Source organism: Cnephaeus nilssonii (assembly GCF_951640355.1).
Source record: "Cnephaeus nilssonii genome assembly, chromosome: 11".
In the NCBI taxonomy this organism is placed as follows: domain Eukaryota; kingdom Metazoa; phylum Chordata; class Mammalia; order Chiroptera; family Vespertilionidae; genus Cnephaeus; species Cnephaeus nilssonii.
Genome location: NC_137082.1, coordinates 25,491,560 through 25,512,974, shown reverse-complemented (window position 1 = coordinate 25,512,974; position 21,415 = coordinate 25,491,560). Strand labels below are relative to the sequence as shown.

General features: G+C 39.7%; 1 protein-coding gene across 5 annotated transcripts in view; it reads left to right on the top strand.

Moving 5' to 3' along the window:
- PLCB4 (phospholipase C beta 4) overlaps positions 1-20,811 on the top strand; it is a 382,602-nt gene extending 361,791 nt beyond the window's left edge. For all 5 annotated transcript variants that reach the window (XM_079783902.1, XM_079783900.1, XM_079783901.1 and 2 more), the window contains 8 exons: positions 611-726; positions 2,220-2,295; positions 3,917-4,092; positions 7,668-7,769; positions 12,452-12,509; positions 12,955-13,041; positions 16,878-16,914; positions 19,298-20,811. In XM_079783902.1, coding sequence (XP_079640028.1) covers positions 611-726; positions 2,220-2,295; positions 3,917-4,092; positions 7,668-7,769; positions 12,452-12,509; positions 12,955-13,041; positions 16,878-16,914; positions 19,298-19,386 — 741 coding nt within the window. In that variant the 3' untranslated portion in view covers positions 19,387-20,811. The remainder of the gene's footprint in view (positions 1-610; positions 727-2,219; positions 2,296-3,916; positions 4,093-7,667; positions 7,770-12,451; positions 12,510-12,954; positions 13,042-16,877; positions 16,915-19,297) is intronic.
- Positions 20,812-21,415: the final 604 nt, after the last annotated feature.

The following is a 21,415-nucleotide window of genomic DNA, read 5'->3' as shown; positions in this document are numbered from 1 at the left end:
ATAAATGAGAAGAAATATGGCTCCTCAAATAGTCAATAATATTGTAATAACTTTGTATGGTGACACATGGTTACTAGACTTGTCATGGTAGTAATTTCATAAAATATGTAAATGTCAAATCGCTCTATTGTACATCCAAAACTTAAACATGATATTGTATGTTAACTATACTTTAATTAATAATATTTTTTAAAAGAAATATGACAACTGAACTTGGGTATTTGAGGACCAATATGGGGAAGGGACAATAGACTATCTCAGATAGCAGAACAAAGATGAATGGGTGGAAATTCTGTGGAGACATAAATGTGCAGAAGAAAGGACTTTGGGATGGTCCGTGCTGCCCAATGGTGGGCAGGGCTGTCTTTTGAGGTGGGAGTGTTCATTCGACTGAGGCTAGAGACTTCCTTGTTGGGGATATGCCTGTACAAAAGACTGCTAATATGTTGCATGGGACTTGGGAAGTTCTTCCAGTTCCCAGACTCAATCACTCCTTAATTTCCAAACCAATCCTCTGAGAAAGCTGGTGAAAATGATGCCAGCGACACATGGGGTACAGTGTATCAGCCGCACTGAGTCCAACTAGTAACTGACAATCCTTCTTGTTCAGGAGCACAGCACCATGCAGAAGCTACACTGCACGCAAGTTGACAAAATTGTGGCACAGTATGACAAAGAGAAGTCGACCCATGAGAAAATCCTAGAGAAGGCAATGAAGAAGAAGGGGTAATAATGTTTATTTCCTTCTAGAAGCCTTTGCCTTTTTATATTTTGTCTCTTCCATAATTTAGCTGCCTATTTAGGCCAAGGAGGAACTTTGTCCTAACTCTGTTTCCATCATTAAAAATTATTCCTGGCTCGACCAGTGTGGCTCAGTGGTTGAGCGTCAACCCATGAACCAGGAGGTCACAGTTTGATACCCTTTCAGGCCACATGCCTGGGTTGCAGACTCAATCCCCAGTAGGGGGCATGCAAGAGGCAGCTGATCAATTATTCTCATCATTGATGTTTCTATATCTCTCTCCTGCTTCCTCTGATATCAAGAAAAAAGTATTCTTAAGAAATTATTTCTGGAAAATAAGAGACTCGTACAGCTGCAAGGAATAATTAAAGTAGGAAAGAGGAGCTTTGTTCAAGTTCTACAGCTGTTGGTTAATGACAGAATAACTGTGTCTCTCATGTGTTTCCCACTCAAGTATCTTGGAGGTGAACGGGGGGAAAAGGAAGGACACGCTAAAGCTGAGAAGATTTGAAACTACAGAAATAATTTTGCATAGCCAGAAAATAATAATAAGGTTGATGCACTCAAAAATGCAGTTTTTGATTTTTAAGGTTTCAAGAATGTTTAGCTTGTGCCACAGAGAAAACTTGAATGAAATCGATCATTGCATTTACTGTGAAAGATTTTGTCTCCAGAACTAAGCCAGGGGAATGTTTATCTAATGCTGCAAGCTTACTGAATAACAGACAAGAGGAGAAACATACTGAGTGCCAGCCTTTGAGAAGTAATAGATTTGATGAGATACCTAGCATTTTTAGAATAATGCTTCTCCCAGAGACACACTCAGTGAATAATACAATGCCACATTCTGACTTAGGCTGCAGAGCATCTGTGCTGAAGACAGAAAGTCAAAACATGTTCTGGTTTCAGCAATGATATGGATATTACAAAAGGGAAAAATAATCACTAAAATAAACAGTAATGGTTGCTGGGCAATTTCCTGGTATATATTTTCTGATCACAATAGAATAAGAAGCACAAATCACCCTAATATGCCAAGAAATGCTATTTTCTCCCTTACTGGCATGTGTCAAAGACAAAAAATTGGCTTTCCAACCGAAATGGAAGAATTAACAATTCACTTCAAGGCTGAGGGCCTATTTCCCAGTTTTTATCCCAAATAATATTTTATTGAATAAATGAAAAATAGCTCAAAGAAAAGCAGGAACCAAAATGGAAACTCTGACCACAGACCCTTAACAATGACATAATTGTTATGTCTGAAGTGTCTCTTTGTGTAGTGGTTGAATTGAGTAATCACGATATAGAATTGTGTAAGGTATGCATCTATTACGAGAAAAATTGATGTTGCCCAATGAGCCATGGCATCCCATATCTGATGAACAAACTGGCTTCATCAGAAAGCTTTGTAGCAAAGGCCCATGGGAATGGGAAAATATCTAACGTCTGGCACGCATTTGTGATTTTCCATTTTTAGGGGAAGTAATTGTCTTGAAATGAAAAAAGAAACAGAAATTAAAATTCAGACATTGACATCAGATCACAAATCTAAGGTAAGAAAATGCTTGTTTTTACAGCAGCAACTTGCAAGAGATACTTCGTGATTTTTTCCAAGGTATATAGCATAAATCAGAAATAACATTATCCTGGGACTAGAAAGGGTCCCAGACTTACTGGGTAAGAGAAAAGCCATTTCATGGAACATCTTTTCCTTCGTCTGTAGAAATATGCTAACAATGTTTGTTTTCTGCCTCAGAGGCATCAAGCTAAACATTGAATGAATACACTCAAAGGAAATACTGTATAAAATACAGAATATGCTTCCCTATGGAAGTAACAATAAACATATGACAGAAAACCATTTGACTAAGGGGTTGAGTAACTCTGATACTCCATCCTAACTTTGCTGTGCAAGTTTGTGATAAGAAAAAAAATCAATAGTTTATATTCCAAGAGATAAGCCTAATTACCTGTATTTCCTCAAAGATACAAGAAAATATGAGTTTGGGAGACCGTAATTAAATTTGTGGACATTTGGAGAAGTGAATGCTAAGTTCCAGTCAAGAACATAAATAATTAACCCAGTGATAATGGTTAATAAAAACAAACAAACAAAAAAACTTCTTAGAGAAAGCTCCCAACTATAGCACTTGGTCAAACCAGCCAACCTCCATGTCTGCATGTAGTTCTGTCATCCAGCCCAGTGGCCCTGATCTACACACGCCAGCCACATGGATGAGCTGAAGTTCTCTCTGCTGCTGTGTATTCTGTGTCTGTTCTGCCATGAAGTCTATAGAAGCAGTAAACTGTGTGTCTTTGAGAGTTGTTCCCCATTCTCTCATGTTCTCTTAACGGGAATGCTTGAGAATCAATGCCTGTACAACATGCCACGATTTTTAGATGCTTTGCATAAATAGGGAAGTAGAAACCTTGGCCACTACCAGTTAGCTTTTGCTGCCATACTCAACTGGATGGTTTTTCTACGGATTTCGGCTCATGTGTCTACAGCGAGCTGGATTGGTGGCCTCCCTCAGAGACCTGCTGTTGAGCTGGCTGCTGCTTCCTTTTTCCTACATGACCTCTCACCTTTCAGCAGGGAGCACAGGCTCAGTCACAGGGCAGCTTGGGGTTCCAGATAGAGCACTTTTCAAGCCTCTGCTTGCATCACATTTGCTACTGGCTCAGGACTAAAGCACGTGACAAGGTCAGCCAGATTCAAGGAGGTGGGGAAATGGACGCTGGCTCTTGATGAGGGAAGCTGTAAAACACATTGCAAAGAGCATTGATGCAGGGTTGACACAGTAAGTCAAGATGCAGGAATAAGAGAACCCACCCCCACATTTCAGACCTGTGGCCTGGTGGAGTGAACCTGGAAAAGCACGAGCTGATGAAGGGGATTCTGACAGGACTGGTAAAGCAGCAGAGGCAAAGTTAGGCAGTGAAATAATGGGTCATCGTTACATAGTTAGAGCCAAAGTGATTGATATTTAAAAATAAGCAATTACATCCTAATTCCCATTGACTGGTACCTATTTTTTTGCAGGTCATAGGTGTCCACCTATTCACCAAGTAAATTGGTGGGAGGGATCTAAAATGCATGAATCCTATTGTGCTTGCTGTTCATACCTGAAATCTGAGAATTCCAGGTGGCTCCATCCCCTCTTTCCTACATAGGTCAAAGAGATTGTGGCGCAGCACACAAAGGAGTGGTCAGAAATGATCAACACCCACAGTGCTGAGGAGCAGGAAATCCGGGACCTGCACCTCAGCCAGCAGTGTGAGCTGCTGAGGAAGCTCCTGATCAACGCCCACGAACAGCAAACCCAGCAGCTGAAACTGTCCCACGACAGGTAGGAGAGCTGGCCATTTCCAAAGTGCGCTCCTAGTTTTTAAAGAACACGAATTTTGCACGTGTGAGTTCAGGGAGTAGGCAAAATCAACTTGACTTGTACTATGGAGCTTTCATGTATATCATATCATAAGACTGATATGAGCAAGATGAACTCTAAGAAATGGCCTCTGCCATCCAAGGGCTTACACGTGTTACAATATTAACACTCACATGAGAATCTGAGTCAAATGACAAGCAGTGTGTGATCCACAGTAAACAGTGTGACAGGACAAAGAGCATCCAGCCCAGAAGAGCACTGCCACCTCCAAAGTGGCCTTTGGAAGTGATGTGGAGTCTCTGAGGAAGAGGAGAAACAGAAGGAGGTAAAGACCAGCCAGCGAAGCCCCTAGAGAGACTGAGACTGATCTCTCTGTAGCTAACAGTGGCTGTTAAACTAACAGTGGCTGTTAGCTAACAGTGGCTGTTAACAGTGGCTGTTAGCTACAGAGAGATCAGATCCTGTGGCTGATGGTGGAGAGTCCCTCCTGTTGCGTTATTAGGACTTCTGTGAGTTTTAGAAAGATAGTCCTAATCACGAAACAGCAAAGAAGGATCAGTTTATTTTGGTCTCTCCGTGCTTCAGCAAATTGAATATTACATGTAAACTACCTGCCAATGATAAACTAGACCCCCTCCCACACACACACACACACACACACACACACACACACAAACCAAGAATATTTATGCCAGTTCTTTCTTTTTTTAAATATATTTTATTGATTTTTTTACAGAGGGGAAAGGAGAGGGCTAGAGAGTTAGAAACATCAATGAGAGAGAAACATCAATCAGCTGCTTCCTGCACACCCCCTACTGGGGATGTGCCCATAACCAAGGTACATGCCCTTAACCGGAATCGAACCTGGGACCCTCCAGTCTGCAGGCCGATGCTCTATCCACTGAGCCAAACCGGTCAGGGCTATGCCAGTTACTTCTTGTGATCACAGCTCTGTTGCAGCGTGCTTGCTTCTCCCTCAGTGCCCACTCCATGCCGCAGTTAGGGCCTGTTGATACACATGAAAGAGGAGGAAAGAGAAGCATTATACAAACAAATCAAACAAGAAACTTTAAAAATACTAAATGTATAAATTATATGAAATTCCCCACCTTATTTTGGAGGGGTAGATATGGCCATATGAGCATGAAGTATTTTTGCCATAGTTTCCAATCCTCATTTGAGACAACTAAATAAGGGCCTGAGGGTTAATGTTCTGTACCTTAACTACTTTATAATACAGGTGACCTTTGATCAACATCGTTTGAACTGCATGGGTCACTTATACCTGTTTTTGTTTTTGTTTTCAATAAATACAGTACTGTAAATGTATTTTCTTTTACTTCTGATTTTCTTAATAACATTTTCTTTTCTCTAGTTTACTTGATTGTAAGAATACAGTATAAAATACAATTAGCATGCAAACAATATGTTAACCAACTGTTTATGTTATGAGTAAGGCTTTCAGTCTATTGGTAGTTAAATTTTGGGGAGTCAAAAGTTATATGTGGATAGTACAGGGGTCGGCACCCTTAATTCCATGTTGTTCAGAGATCAACTATACTCTATCTCGTTGTATAGGATTAGAAGTTGTCTTTTCTTTTTTCCCTTGCAAATCCTTTCAATTCAGTATACAAAAAGGTCTATTCATCGGTCTGCCTTGGGCCATTGCAGCAATACCAGGTTTTAGGAGTCTACCCTATTCAAAGGCACTTCACAGAATATGGAACTCTTTTCTAATCTTCTTTGTAGTTAAATAAAGATTTTTGTAGTTGACTAAAAAAAATTTTTGTACCCCACAACAGTAGGAACCATTCAAAAGAAAAAAAAACAAAAGAAACTAATTCTTGCATTTCTTAGGAAGTCATTTAAAGAGACCATACCTAGTTACTAATTTACTTTAAAAATTAAATCTGTGATAGGGCCTTTTTTCAAAGCAACAGCAGCATATAAGTTTGTTCTCAAGTACCCTGTGTTTGTGTTTCTTTTTCACCATCACAGCTATTGTTCTCGGTTAATCAATCCTAACTGCTGACAGCAGTGTTTGGATACTGATAAGTGTTGAATGAATGAATAAAGAAATGGTTGGTTTACAAAGAGCCATTTTCTGGGGCCCAGGACTTTGTTGCCCTATTCCTGCTTCTGTAGCCCTAAGGTCTGCAACTGAAGTACCTGTTACAGGTGGTCCTTCCTTTTAAAAAAAATTACATTTTTTGAGGTAACATTAGTTAATAACAATATATAGGTTATAACTCAACATCTGTATACTCTATTACGTGCTCCCCATGAAGTCTAGTTTCCCTCAGTTACCATATATTTGACTCCTTTTCCCAATTCACCCTCCACCCACTGCCCTTCCCTCTGGAAATCACTGTTCTGTTGTCTGTATCTATGAGTTTGTTTTTGCTTGTTTTGTTATTTTCTTTGTTATTTTGTTTTGTTTTGTTTTGTTTTGTTTTGTTTTATAGTCTACATATGAGTGAAATCACACAGTTTTTGTCCTTTTTTCTGACTTATTCCATTTAGCATAATACTCTCAAGATCCATCCAGGTAGTTGCTAATAGCGATATTTCATTTCTTATAGCTGATTAATATATCAATAGGTAGATAGAGAGATAGATAGATAGATAGATGGATGGATAGATAGATAGATAGATAGATAGATAGATAGATAGATAGATCACATCATCTTTTTTCATTCATCCTTTCATGAGCACTTGGGTTGTATACCATGCCTTTTGCTGAACAAACACCGCTCAGGTAACCCAACTTCCTGGTGACAAGTTTCCAGGTAGCACTTCAAGGAGATGTGCATAGGTTCCAGAAAAAGAATCTTTGCTAATGATATTCATTTTTATATTCTAAATTGCATGCCTTTAATGTACACATAAATCATATGAAGATATGAGTCTTTGTCCTGCATACACGTGCATTCGCACACACAGTAGCATTCGCCTATAAACGTCCCGTTTTCCTACTTCCTGTGCTTATTTGAAACCATTTGGCTCCCTTCATTCCCACAGGCTGTCAGAAAACAGGAAAGTCCCTTGTGAGGGTGGGGACATTCTCTCTCTCCCCCAGGCCATCTGATCCCAAAAAATGTGGGGCAAAGCTGGAAAATTCTTGTATTTTATGGACATGGTATCTCTTCTTCTCAGCCCATCACTGTTGCTTCACCACAAGGTGTCCCACTGTCCTCAGGGAGAAGTGTGCTCACAAATTGGAGCTCCTTCACCCCTTCGCATGTGTAAAACAACTCCAAGAGCTCAATAATGAAGAAAAAAAAGTGAACCTAGTCCTGGTTACATGTGGAATATTTTTGTTTGTTTTTAAGTTTTTCTATTTTAGTTAAAGCCCTATAACAGAAAACTTACCATTTTAACCATTCTTAACTAGCATTAAGTACACTCACACGGTTGTGCCACCATCACCACCATCCATCTCCAGAACTTTTTCATCTTCTCCAACTGAACCTCTGTAGCCATTAAACACTAACCTCCATTCTCTCGCTCCTTATTTGTTTATTTTTAATACATAGGGAAAGCAAGGAAATGAGAGCACACCAGGCTAAGATTTCTATGGAAAATAGCAAAGCCATCAGCCAAGATAAATCTATCAAGAACAAAGCAGAACGGGAAAGGTAAGGGAGAATGCTGTCGGCGGGAATATAGCATATGCTTAACATTTATGTGTGCATGTGCACACATACGCACATCTGAGATATTAAAACCCTTGTGAGTTTTGGCTAAGACTTCTGCTATTATATCTACTATGAAAATTTATTACTACTACAGAATAGTCATCCTCTGATTGTTTACTACCACCAGTAAAATAAGTTTACATTCAATATATGTGTGCTCACTTATAAAACATGGCAGAATATCCTTCCCATATTCCAGTGGGCCCTCCTGCTAGCATCTCACCTGCTCAGGTGCAAACCCATTGTGGGTGGGTCGGTTCTGAATAGCAGCATGTAGGGGGACTGTCGTCTCCCCCTGATTTACTCACACTGTCATTGACAACAAGGATCATCTCAAAAAAGCTCCCTAAGTCCTTGTCTTAGGTTGGGTTTTCTGGAAACAGAGACCAAGACAGGAATTTGGATGCCTGTGATATACAGAGGAAGGGGTCTTAAGAGAAGGGGAGTGGGGGGAAGCAGGAAGGGTCCAGGAATGGGGCTGAGCAGGGATATGCTCTCCACTAGAATACCTCTTCAGCCCGATCCCAAGCTCTAGAGCTATTTTGCAACATGATTTTATCTGTTTGAGCCAAGGGTGTCTGGCCTTTGTACTGATGTGTTAAGACATTAGCACAACATACTTCACTTTATTTTGCTTCACAGATGTTGCATGTTTTAAAAATGGAAGGCAAGGCCCTCCACCAAAAAAGATTACGACTCGCTCTATTGTGATACTTCATTGCTGTGGTCTGGAACCAAACCTACAATGTGTAGTGTGCCTGCAGCCATGTTACCCAAAGAGGAAATTAATAGCACTTAAATCCCAGTTCTTAAATTATCTTACATTCTGAGTTACTGGTAACCTAATTAGCAAAGTTTTTTATTTAATATTCTAATTCTGACTTAATATACTTATTTATTATAACTTTGTATCTAGATGGTTCTAAAACACCTGGAAATGGCTGTTTTTTGCTAGAACAATTTTTCTATGCCAACTGGTTATCTTTTACATGTCTTTCTTAGCTCTCTGATTATGAATTTGTAATTTTAATTTTTAGTAGCTTAATAAAGTGGCTATATAAAGAACTAAGAATTAAAATTTAAAAATTTATAGTCAAAGAGCTAAGAAAGACATATGGAAGCTGAAAACCACTTTTATTCTTGGGCTAAAGGAGACATTTCAACAGAAATTACACAATATTTATAACTGAATGGCAATGGAAGCACAATTTATTAATGTGCAAAAGGAAGCTAATGTGCACAGCAAAAGAAACAATCACAAAAATGAAGCCCTACAGAATGGGAGAAAATACTTGTAAATCATGTATCCAGTAAGGTGTTATTATCCAAAATATATAAGGAACTCATGCAACTCAATAGCAAAATAATAATAATTCAATTAAAAATGGACAGAGGACCTAAGATAATTTTTCCAAAGAAGACATACAAATGATCAACAGGTACAAGAAAAGGTGCTCAATATCACTAATCATCAGGGAGATGCAAATGAAAACCACAATGAAATATCACCTCACACCTATTGGAATGGCTGTCATCAATAAATCAAGTAAGTATTGCCAAGAATGTGGAGCAAAGTGAACTGTGTACACTTGGTAGGAATGTCAACTGTATAGCCAGCCACTATGGAGAAGAGTTTGGAGGTTCCTCAAAAAAATTAAAAATAGAGCCCTGACCCGTTTGGCTCAGTGGATAGAGCGTTGGCCTGCGGACTGAAGGGTCCCAGGTTTGATTCTGGTCAAGGTCATGTACCTTGGCTGTGGGCACATCCCCAGTAGTGGGTGTGCAGGAGGCAGCTGATCAATGTTTCTCTCTCATCAATGTTTCTAACTCTCTATCCCTCCCCCTTCCTCTTTGTAAAAAATCAATAAAATATATTTTTAAAAATTTAAAAATAGAACTACCTACCATATGATCCAGCAACCCCACTTCTGGTTATATTATCAAAGGAAATGAAATCACTAGCTGGAAGGAGATATCTGCACCTTTATGTTCTTTATATCCTTATTCTCATATATATACTAGAGGCCCAGCGCACGATTAAATCGTGCAGGTAGGGTCCTAGGCCTAGCCTCCTGCAATCAGGGCCATCTTCTGCCCGTTGGCCAGTCCCCAGGCCAAACGCCACCTCCACCGCCAGGCTATCAGCCGCTCCAGGGCTCAGGCCTGCAGGAAAGCGGCACCGAAGACTTCACCTCCATGCACATGTGCTGGGCTGGCCACTGATGAAATGCGCTGCCTGCTGGGGGCTGCTCACACGGGCGCTGCCGCTGCCACTGCTACTGGGGCTTGAGATGCTGACGGAGGCTGCAGGGCATGCCCATGATCTACCAGCCCCGGTGTGAGCAGCCCAAGCGGGCAGCACATTCCATCAGTGACCGGCCCGGCACACGCGCATGGAGGTAAAGTTGCCGGCTCTCACTTTCCCGCAGGCCTGAGCCCCCGAGCAGCCGGGGATGAGCTGGTGATCCCAACAGCCTGACAGCCAGCCCAGTCCTCCTGCCACCCACCCTGATTCCCCCGTTCACCATTGCTGATCCATCGGAGCCTGCAGGGGCAGGAGGGGACCAAGAAGTGGTCAATGCCACCTCATGGCAACCAGTCGTTTGGTCGTTCTGGTCATTAGGGACACTGGCTTTTTATATATATAGATTCCAAAAAAAAAATGTATACACACTTTAATAGCTGATAGCTCAATTGATGTTTCTTACTTTTCAGATTTAGCCCATTGTAATTAATTATTATTCAAAGTGCATATACATTTTTTGGGACACCGTGTGTGTGTGTGTGTGTGTGTGTGTGTGTGTGTGTGTGTGTGTCTGTGTGTGTGATTTAGCCATTAAAAAAATGGAAATTTGCAACAGCATGAGTAGATCTTGAGGATATAATGTTAAGTGAAATAAGGCAGACAGAGAAAGACAAATACTCTATGATCTCACTTACATGTGGAATCTAAAAAATGCCAAACTCGTAGAAACAGTAGCATGGTGGTTGCCAGGGGCTGAAGAGTGGGGGAAGTGGGGAGATGTGGGTTAAAAGAGTAAAAGCTTCCAATTATAAGGTGAATATGTTCTGGGGACCTATGTCTAGCATGGTGACTTTAGTTAACAGTACTGAATTATATACTTGAAAGTTGCTAAGGGAGTTGGTCTTAAATGTTCTCACCACAAAAAAACAAAGAAGGTAGCAAAATTAATACTTAGAGTGAAAATTATAGCTTACATGTATATATTTTTTAAAGAAATGAGAATTATTGAACTAGACACTCAAATAAAGAGGATATAAAATTATAAAAACAGAGTGAACCCAAAGAACTCTGATGGGAAGAAATAATAAATTAAAGAGCAGGAAGTATTGAAATAGAGATTAAAAGGCAATAGATAGTATCAGCAAAGCAAAAGCTTGTTATTTGAGGGAAAAAAATCATTAAATCAGTAAACCTCCAGCAAGAAGAATAGAGTGAAAGCACAAATTAGTAACATTAGAATAAAAAGGGTAAATAACTGCAGATATAATCAATAGTTTTGAAAAACAAGGCTACTATAAATAATACTGCCAATGAATTTGAAAACAGATGAAATGGACAAATGCCTAGAAAAAAATAGAACTATCAAAACTGACTGGAAAAGAAGAAAACCTGAAGAGACCTCTAACTATTACAGAAATTCAGTCCATTCTAGGTCTGTTCAGTTGTGAAGAGCACTCCCCCTCACCGGTAAGCAGAGAGCTGCCGGTGAAAGCAGCAGCATGATGCCATTTCACAAAACCAACAAACTAACAAACAAGCAAATGTGTGATGGGACCACCCATGGGCGAAGACATGGAGAGGAGTAGCCCCAGACTGTATGGATGGGAGTGCACATTGGGACCACTGCTTTGAAAGAAGTTGTTCATACCCTTCCAACCTGCAAGTCTGAGTATCTAGGGAAGCCTTTGCTGCATGCACAAGCAGATATGCCTTACACTTCGTTCACTTCCTCGGTCAACAGATGCTTAGCGTGCCAAGCATCGCAAGGCCCGATGCACCAGATCATTGTAGCTTTATTGTTTGGAAAGAGCCTACTATTTATTAATGGCAAAATGGAAATACTGTAGTCTATTCATAAACGAGAAATAGCCATATAGCAGATGAAAATAATGGAAGAGCTTGAAACAGCTGTATCTCTAAAACAAGGCTAAGAGATAAGTTACACAGAGAAACCAGATATGTTACCATGTAGGTAAATGGGAAACATACAAAATAATATACACTGGCGGCGGCAGCAGCACCTGGGAGCTTGTTAAAAATGGTCCATGACAACATCAGCAGAGTGGTTATGTGTGAAGAGAGGAAGGAATGAAAGGGAATCAGAAAGACTACAAAGGGGGCTTTGATGATAACTGTAACACTATTTTCTTTAAAAATATGAGGCAAACATGACAGAACATTAATATTGACTAATCTGAGTGATGGGTATGCATTTTCTTTTTATATTTTTCTCTGTTCATTTCATGTTTCAAAATTTCACAATAAAAATCAGGAAAAGAAAGTGATGATTCTACCCAGACAATTAAATGGAATGTAACTTTCTTATTTAATCCCAGTTGAAGTCATACCAACTGTTATTTGTACCTATTACTTTTAGGCGAGTCAGGGAGTTAAACAGCAGCAACACTAAAAAGTTTCTGGAAGAAAGAAAGAGAGTAAGTATTTTATAATTTTCTTGCCATTCTTCCCTAAAAAACTATAAACAATAACTCATGCTTAAATATCAGACTTACAGCTAATTTGCTTAATTTTATTTTTCTGTACATTAAACATTCTAGCTTCTCTGTGCCCTGAAAGCTAAAATGATCATTCTCTAAAATCATTAAGGTAATTATTTGGAACCACTTTATATAGAAAATGCAATATTATTTTCTCAGATTTTAGCAGGAGAGATTTCCCCAGTAAGAATTATGGGTCTAAACTTTCCCCGTTTTCAGACTATTTCTTAAAAAATTATAATCTCTCTCACTTTAATTGTAAACTTGCACATCATTTCTCATTCATAAGTTTTAAGATTACAATGCAAAGTTTATCAGAATTGTGTTTGGATTACAATGCCAAGTTTATCCGAATTGTGTTTGGTTTTTTGGTTTTTTGCAGCTCGCAATGAAACAGTCCAAAGAAATGGATCAGTTGAAAAAAGTCCAACTTGAACACCTAGAATTCCTAGAGAAACAGAATGAGCAGGTATTTCACCTAAAAAGTGTAAAAAGACCCGGGCAGCCGGCCAGCTTTGGAAGGCACAGGCCACACGGCCTGCAGAGACCACTCTGCTAATGCCCGTGTCTGACAGTGGCGTGGAAAGGTGGCTAGAAAAATGCGGTGCCTCTTACTGTATTTTCCTGGTCCCATCCAACTAGAGCAGAAAGCATTCTTTTTTGAAGCTGAAGAGGAATGTGGCTGTGGGGGGGAAAAAAAAAGAATCAAAACTCATCATTTGAATAGATTATGGGGGTTCTCAGAATGACATTACTGAGAGGAGGAAAAAGGAGAGGTCACAAATTGTTTCTCTATTTTCATTTATATGCTTATAATTTGCAACCTAGAGGCAAGTGATGTTATGTGTAAAAGCAAATGAGAGAAACCACCTATTGTCAACCTCCACCTACAAAATGCAGTTAGAAAGCCTTCCTAGGGCTTACAAGGGGGACCTAAAGGCATAAGCCACCACAGCTCTGAAAACCACTTGATCTGAGTGGTTACCTTAATCTTGGTGCTTCTTTCCAGCAAGGCAAAACACTAAATGGAGAAGCACACGTAAATAAAAAGTTATCCAAAATCCAACTGTTCAGTTAGACCATCAGGCATATGCCCAGCACCTAGAGACATGTATGTGTAAGCATGGTACAGATGGGATCCATCTCAAACAGGCTCCAGCCCATCAGCCATCCACAGTTTCATTTCAATTTGATAGAAATACCTCTAGCTTATAATGCAAAAGGACCCTCAATAGCAGTTTAAATTTGTCTCAGTTCAAACTTTACTCTTTAGGTGTAGCTGGTTTGGAAGTTATTATTTATAGATAATTCACTTCTGTCTAGAAACTTGAAAGATGAAATTACTCTCACTGCCTTGCTCTTTCCTGATTCCTCCCATCAGTAAAGCAATCCTAGTTAAGGTATATTTTTTTCAGAGCCAGTGACTCCCATTGAAGAACCCTTACGTAGGATTACGCTAAAAAATATACCTTTGAGAAAGTAAAACAAAACCATAAAATCTGGTTTTATTGTACATTGCAATTGGATAACAAATAAATTCATCATCTTGTTTCAGATTCTTTACTTTTGGGGGACAGATGGTTTATTTGTGACCATACTTCTGAGTTATGTTTCACACTTCCTTTTCAGCGAAATGCTTCTTTTCATGAACAGTCCACAGATCCCCAACGGGGACAATCAATGTTTATTGTCCCATGGGTCCAAGTCATTTGACCAACTCATAGATACATCAGGTTCTGGTACAAATTACCTAGTTTATGTTTTTGCTCTTAAAGCATTTCTTAGGAAATGTTCCCTGGGGAAATGGGACTATGAATAAAGGTAAAGCCACCATTTCCAAAACATTAGAATCTACTTTAGTGATCGGGTCTGGGTGGGATAAGGATGCTTTAGAAGAAGGCACAATGAAGGTAAGGCATGGTTATGTTTCAGTTAACTAAATTAAGAAACCACTTAGAAATGATTATGTTGCTTAGCAACAAGTTTGACTAAAGACTGTAAATGTGCTAAAAATTACTCATCGCTGTAATAATGGTGTTTTTCAGAGCTAGGGAATACAATTACCTAGTGTTTTTTAGTTTCAGTGCTAAATAAAGTACATTTTTAAAAAACCACCTTGAGCTTTTATCCTAAGACATGGATAATTCTAACCATACCAGAGTTCTGGTATTAAATTATTGGATTAGTAGTAACTGTGTTGATTGGATCATACTGGGAGGATAGTGGTTTTTTGTTCCAAAAATTCATATAATGCCTTTTAATATGTCATAAGTAATGTCTACCACCCACAAATGATACTTTAAGTCACTGAAGCTTAGGGAAACGCAGAACATGAGGAGGCTTGAGGTTTGATGGAGATTTAATTAAATTCAGTGAAAAGAAATTCAAGATATATTGATGCATCTGACAGATGTGGAATTTGAACTTAAATTTCTGTGTTAAGCTTTGCTATACCAATATGACCTATTCTATAACAAAGTCCATCAGAACTTTCTAGTACATATTTTTTGCCCTCAATTCAATTAGTCAGTATGTTACAACACTCTCACAGACACAGTGGAGAAGGTACAAACAGTGACTTTGTTTTTTCCTCTCGTAAGACAAGGTCTGAAACCATGTAGGACAGATACCTCTGTAATCAATTAATCATTTCACTGGCAGAAAACAGTTCCTGTCTCCAGATAAGTTTGTCCCCACAAACTTTCCTGATAATCTCCCAAACCATTGTTAAACCCCAAGACCTTTCTGTCTCTAAGCCAAAGACAAATTCATTTTAACATTCTCCAATAGTATCTCCCTATCAGGTTTCTTACTGCTTCCCTGTGACCTTGCTCCTTTAAATTCTCCCATTCCCCCAAAGCAAAGCATGGAGTGGGTCTGTTTAGTTAGGTAGACCCATGTGGAGGGCACTGGCAGAAACAATCAAGTTTTAGTATATTTTGGTCCTGCCTGATTCTGGATCCTAACTCGTATGTCCTTTTTAAAGCCACCTAAAGGCCTTGCCTACTTGGTCAGCCAGTCATTCATCCTATATAATAAAGAGGTAATATGCAAACTGACCCTCACACCCTCACAAGATGGCTGCCCACGACCAGGCTGGCAGAGGGGTTAGTGAGGGATGACCAAACAACTGAACAAGCAGACTGTGTGGGGCGACCAGGCCGGCAGGAGGGTTAGTGAGGGACAACCAAACGATTGCACAGCAGGCTGCGTGGGGCGACCAGGCCAGCGGGGGGAGGCAGTTGGGGGCAACCAGGCCAGCAGTGGGGGCAGTTGGGGGTGACCAAATGACTGAACAGCAAGCTGCGTGGGGTGACCAGGCCAGTGGGGCGGGGGGCAGTTAGGGGCAACCAGGCTGGCGGGGAGGCAGTTAGGGATGACCAGGCTGGCGGGGGGGTGTGCAGTTGGGGGTGACCAGACCGGCGAGGGGGCAGTTGGGGGTGATTAGGCTGACAGGGGGGGCAGTGAGGGGTGACTAGGATGGCAGAGGGGGCAGTTAGGAACAACCAGGCTGGCAGGGAGGGGGGCAGTTGGGGGCAACCTGCCTGGCAGGGGGGCAGTTAGGGGCAATCAGGCTGGCATGCAAAGGCATTGAGGGGCGATCAGGCTGGCGGGGGTGGGCAGTTAGGGGCGACCAGGAAGGCAGTCAGGTGAGCGATTAGGAGCCAGCAGTAAAGGATTGTGAGAGTGTTGTCCAACTGCCAGTTTAGGCCTGATCAATCCCTGGGATCAGGCCTAAACCGAAAGTCAGACATCCCCCAAGGGGTCCTGGATTGGAGAGGGTGCAGGTTGGACTGAGGGGACCCATCCCCACCCCGTGCACCAATTTTGTGCACTGGACCTCTAATTTACTAATAAAACTCCATAGTTCTGTTTAAGTTTCCCCATAGACCTCCCAACCACACAGCATCGCATCCCCATCTTGACATGTACCATTTCAAACACTAACAGCTTCATTCCTTTCACACCCAAGTTTTAAGAGTTGGTTTTTGTCATCATTCCTATCATTTTATAGGGAGAGGTGAGGGATCTCGCTGGAGGGAGAGCTCCCCACTCACTGCTACAGAGGAGAGGCACAGTCCAAGCTAACAGGCATCGGTTGTTTTTTGTTGTTTTTTGTTTTTCATGTTGAGATCAACTCGGGGAAAGGTGTCACTGATGGTTGTATACATGTTTTATTCTTAGCCTTTTGCTTTTCTGTATATGGTTTTTGCATTCATTTCTCAAGTTCACTTCAGTATTCATTTATTTTATTTGTTTTGTATGTATGACTCAATTTTGACATGACTATTTTTGTACAAACAGCTTTTGAAATCCTGTCACGCAGTGTCCCAAACTCAAGGTAGGACTGAAATTCTGATCAGCGAGACGTTGCTTTCCTTCTCAACTACGTCAGCATTCTCGGGGTAGTTTCCATTTATGATTTGCATTGTGGAATCCTGGTTATAAATGAATTATTATTTCAAGGGTTTGGATATAAAAGCTTGATTCTTCCATGCTTGGATTTCTAACATAATATTCAAACTGAAATGCCTCAAATCTTTAAAGAATTATTTCTGATGGAGTTTTAGCAGCATTTCCTATCGCAGACTGGAAAACTCGAGTCATAGTAACGAAGACATACCCAGGCAGCAAGAACCATTATCATTTGGGCCAACCACAACTAAGCCTGGTCATGGACTCAGATGTTTCATAAACACTACTATGACTGGAGTTAATTTTTAAAGCACCCCACTAAAAGTTCGCCAGTGGTTTTAATGACAGAGAGCTATGGTCTGTGTGCAGGAACATTATATAATGGCATTCTGCAATGACTTTTGTCATGCTTTCTGCTAGATCCAGTCTGCCAAAGACCTTAATCACCCATCATAATTAAGGTGGCCGTATAATTGATTGTTTGAACCAGGATAGTTTTGAGAGTAAAAGAAGGGTGCTGTTCATAATTGCCAGCACTATAGACCTAAGCTGCGATTGTCCCATGCAAATGAGAATAAACGGTCACCCTGCTCATACGAGAACTTTGCTCTTCGAATAATCTTTTAATGCCATATGGTTCTTCCTTCTCAACTGTGTTCAATTTGTCTTTAAATGCTAAAGGGGGAGAAGCATAGGGAATCCTTTATTACTATTACAAAATATAAAATATATTTAATTTTTAGTACTAATAATGTTTCACTATCATCTTTTATGAATACTGTTTGTCATAGTTTCATGTTTGTATATTTTTCTCCATTCCTTCATTTCTCTATTAGAGTATTATTATACCTTAGGCATAAAAAATATCTGGGCAGAGGAAACCATCCATACCAAGTGTAAGCAGAAGGATATAATTCTTTGATGTTGTTATAGTCATCCTCAACAAAATGAAATTTTAATTTTTAACATAAAAATAAGAATAAGAAAATCACTGTATGGTTCATGGGTTAAACTAATTTTATAGAGGACTTTTTTTGGGGACATTTACATACTCAGAATATGATCTATAGAGTTGACCAAACCTCCTACTGACCTTTTATTTGTAATATCTAAGTAGACATCAATAGTAATATCAAGAACTTCAAATATCTTCCTCTGAGTTATATCTTTATATATCCATGATTCCATTCTTAAAAGTCTTTTATTTCAAAGTGGTGTGTCACTAAAAGAGAAGAGGGGAACTTTAATCCTCCAAAAGATACATGGTTGGGCAAAAGTATCCAGATGGAAAGTAAAAGTTGAAATGAACCAATTGTTTTTCCTTGTATTGCCAATCAATTATTTGTCACCAGAACCTTGCCCCCATCTGACTTCTTTCTACCTCCCAAATCAGCTGGTTGTCTTAGTGATAGTCTTAATTCATGAGATTGAGATCACCATGGCCTACTTCCTGGGGTAACTGGTAAAAAATTAATTATCCCAAGAAATGAGAGTTGTAGGGATAGATTTTTGGACAATAGAATTCCAGGGACCCTACATATTCCTGGAACATTCTATTTGCAGGATATGCCAGCCAAACCAATATCCTCCCACCTAAACTTCTCCATCAGTTAGATTCCAAGGGAAGAACTTTTAATTAAATTTCAGGCTATTTGTGAATAAATCATGCATAAGCAATACTTATTCTAAAAATGATCAAATAATCTATGCACAAAGCAACATGTCAATCTGTAGAAACTATATCAAACACACATTTGGACGCAACGTAGTCTAAATATCAAGTGACTGGCTCAGCCTCTTTTCAAATGGTTTTCCTGGAACTGTGTAGACCAATTCTTCTCAAGCTTTAATGAACATAAAAATATCCTGGGGATCCTATTAACACATTGCAGACAAATCATGAGAATTCTCGCTTCAGATTACACAGTGTTTTACAAAGTATCATACTTTTAAAAGATATTAGCTTGTGAGAACATGTAATAAATAACTTCAAATTTAATGGGTATTTAATTTTAAAGCGTGCCTTTAACATTTATGTGAAACGTTTTTTGTACTATAGAAACTTATCTGGCTACTGGGTAAAGCTAGCAATAAAACTACTGATCCGCAATGTGTTAAGATGCAGATTCTGACTCAGTAGGACTGGGGTAGAATCCATGATTCTGCCTTCCTCAAGGGATCTCAGGCTATGCTGATGCTGATGGTACATAGACCACTCACAGCATCAGATTTACAGAAGAGAGGCCAGGAATGGTCTATGCCTTCAGGAGACGATTTCCACGTGTAAGGCCATGTTTCTGATGTTACAGGCGAAGGAGATGCAGCAGATGGTGAAATTGGAAGCCGAGATGGACCGCAGACCAGCAACAGTAGTATGAAACTCCAGAACACAAACTGAGTCAGCAAAACCCACATCAAAAGCTCATCCCCAGACATTTAAACACAAAGTCCATGGAAGAAAGTCGTCTTTTGTTTTTGTCCCCTTTATGTATAGACAAGCTGTTACCCGAAACCACTGACTTATATACTTCTAGTTCACATATTGAATTTCCTTGGTCAACTAAAAGTAGCTAAAACCCACCAAAATTACCATTCCAGTAAGGCAGAGTTTAACCATTGACAATACAACTTAAACATGTTCGCTATAAAAATACCATCACAAGTAAGTGAGCTTGGTGTTAACAACTCTGCTTCGTGATGCATTGGGACATGTTTGAGCTGCAGCAAAAATAGTGCATTAGCAACTTAACTGCAACTGCATGCACTAGAGAGAAAAACAAAACTCTGTCGACAAATTTCATCAGCAGAAGTGGTGATCGGCTAGACAAATAATTTTGCGGAATTTTTCTACATCTAAGTTACCTCATCAGTAAGTGCCATGTCTCTACCATGCCATAAGAAGCTAATTTCCTGTGAAAGTTGTGGAAATTATTAAAAAAATAGAGCAGTGTACCTGTGCCAAAGCTCATCAGTGCTCAAAAGAAAACTCTGTTAGGCACATCTAAGAAAGTTTACACCTGACATTGCTTTCTAGGAATTGTTTCAGCCAATTCCAGCTCTTATAATTCATTATTCCACCTTCAAGATTGTGAAGTGGTATTGGCAAATGTTTGTAAATGTGACCATGTATAAAGTATTTATACTCCTAATTTACACTGTTATAGAGCAGATCATCTAAGTATTGCCACATGACAAGATTAATAAACAGGACTACTAGAACTATGTTTGCATGATACACAAGCACCAATTAAGACTTATCCGTACAGACACAGATAACCTACCGCCAAATCAATACTGGTTAAATAAATGTATGGCACAGAATATAATTTGACTCTCAAGACTTTTAGCATAACAAAAAAGTCTATATATATGTGTATATGAATTATGTGGGCATTCTTGATACTTTAACTTCTAGTTTCAGAAAAAAATACATAACTAATTTAATTTTACACAAAAAATATTTATGCAGATTTTCAGAATTTCATATCAGGAAATAACCTTTTTATGTCTGTTAAAATATCCAAACAATTTGCTACAGTGTTAATCTGCATGGTCTTTCAGCCCGCTGTAGTGGTGTTGCAGACAGCGCATGAAAAGTATTCCGCTGGGAATTGAGCCGGCTGGCTGCTAATGCTGAGAGGAGCACAAGGAAAGCCGGTAGTCTCGAACCAATCAGATTACTGATTCTGGGACACCACACACCAACTGAATTGTTGTATATGCTTGTACAAATTGATTCTGTGTTCCTCTGAACAAAGCAGAGAAAAGTATGTTCTCATCAATAATGAAATTAAACTTCCAACTTCTCTAATAAAAAGTTAAAACACCTAATCACCTGTCAGAGTATTTGCTCCCAAGGATGCTTTCCAGTCAACTTTTTGCCTTTTTCTTAAGTAATAGAGATCATCACTTCATCGCTTTCAAAAGGGGCTTATTCATGCCCCCGAAACATTTTTCCTCCCAAATGATGCAAAACAGGCTGATTTGGTTGACTCCCAAGTGTAAAAATACTTGTTTTTCTTTAGCTCATATTGACAGTTTGAATTGGCTTCTGTGAAATTTCTCTGGCTCCATCCAAATGTCCTCCTCTGTAAGATAATGGAGTTAGACTACATATCTTTCAGCACTAGCACCCCATGAAAAATTATGGTTATTAAAATAGCACCACAGTTAAATTGCCAATCTTTTTTTTTTTAATCCTCACTGGAGGATATTTTTTCCATTGACTTTTATAGAAAGTGGGAGGGAGAGAAGGGGGTGATGGGAGGGAAGAAGAGAGAGAGAGATTGAGAGAGAGGAACATTGATGTGAGAGAGACACATCAATTGGTTGCCTCCCAAACAGGGCTTGGGCCTGCAACCCAGGTACACGTGCCCTTGACCAGAAAATGAACCCGCAGTTCTTCAGTGCTTGGGTCGATGCTTTAA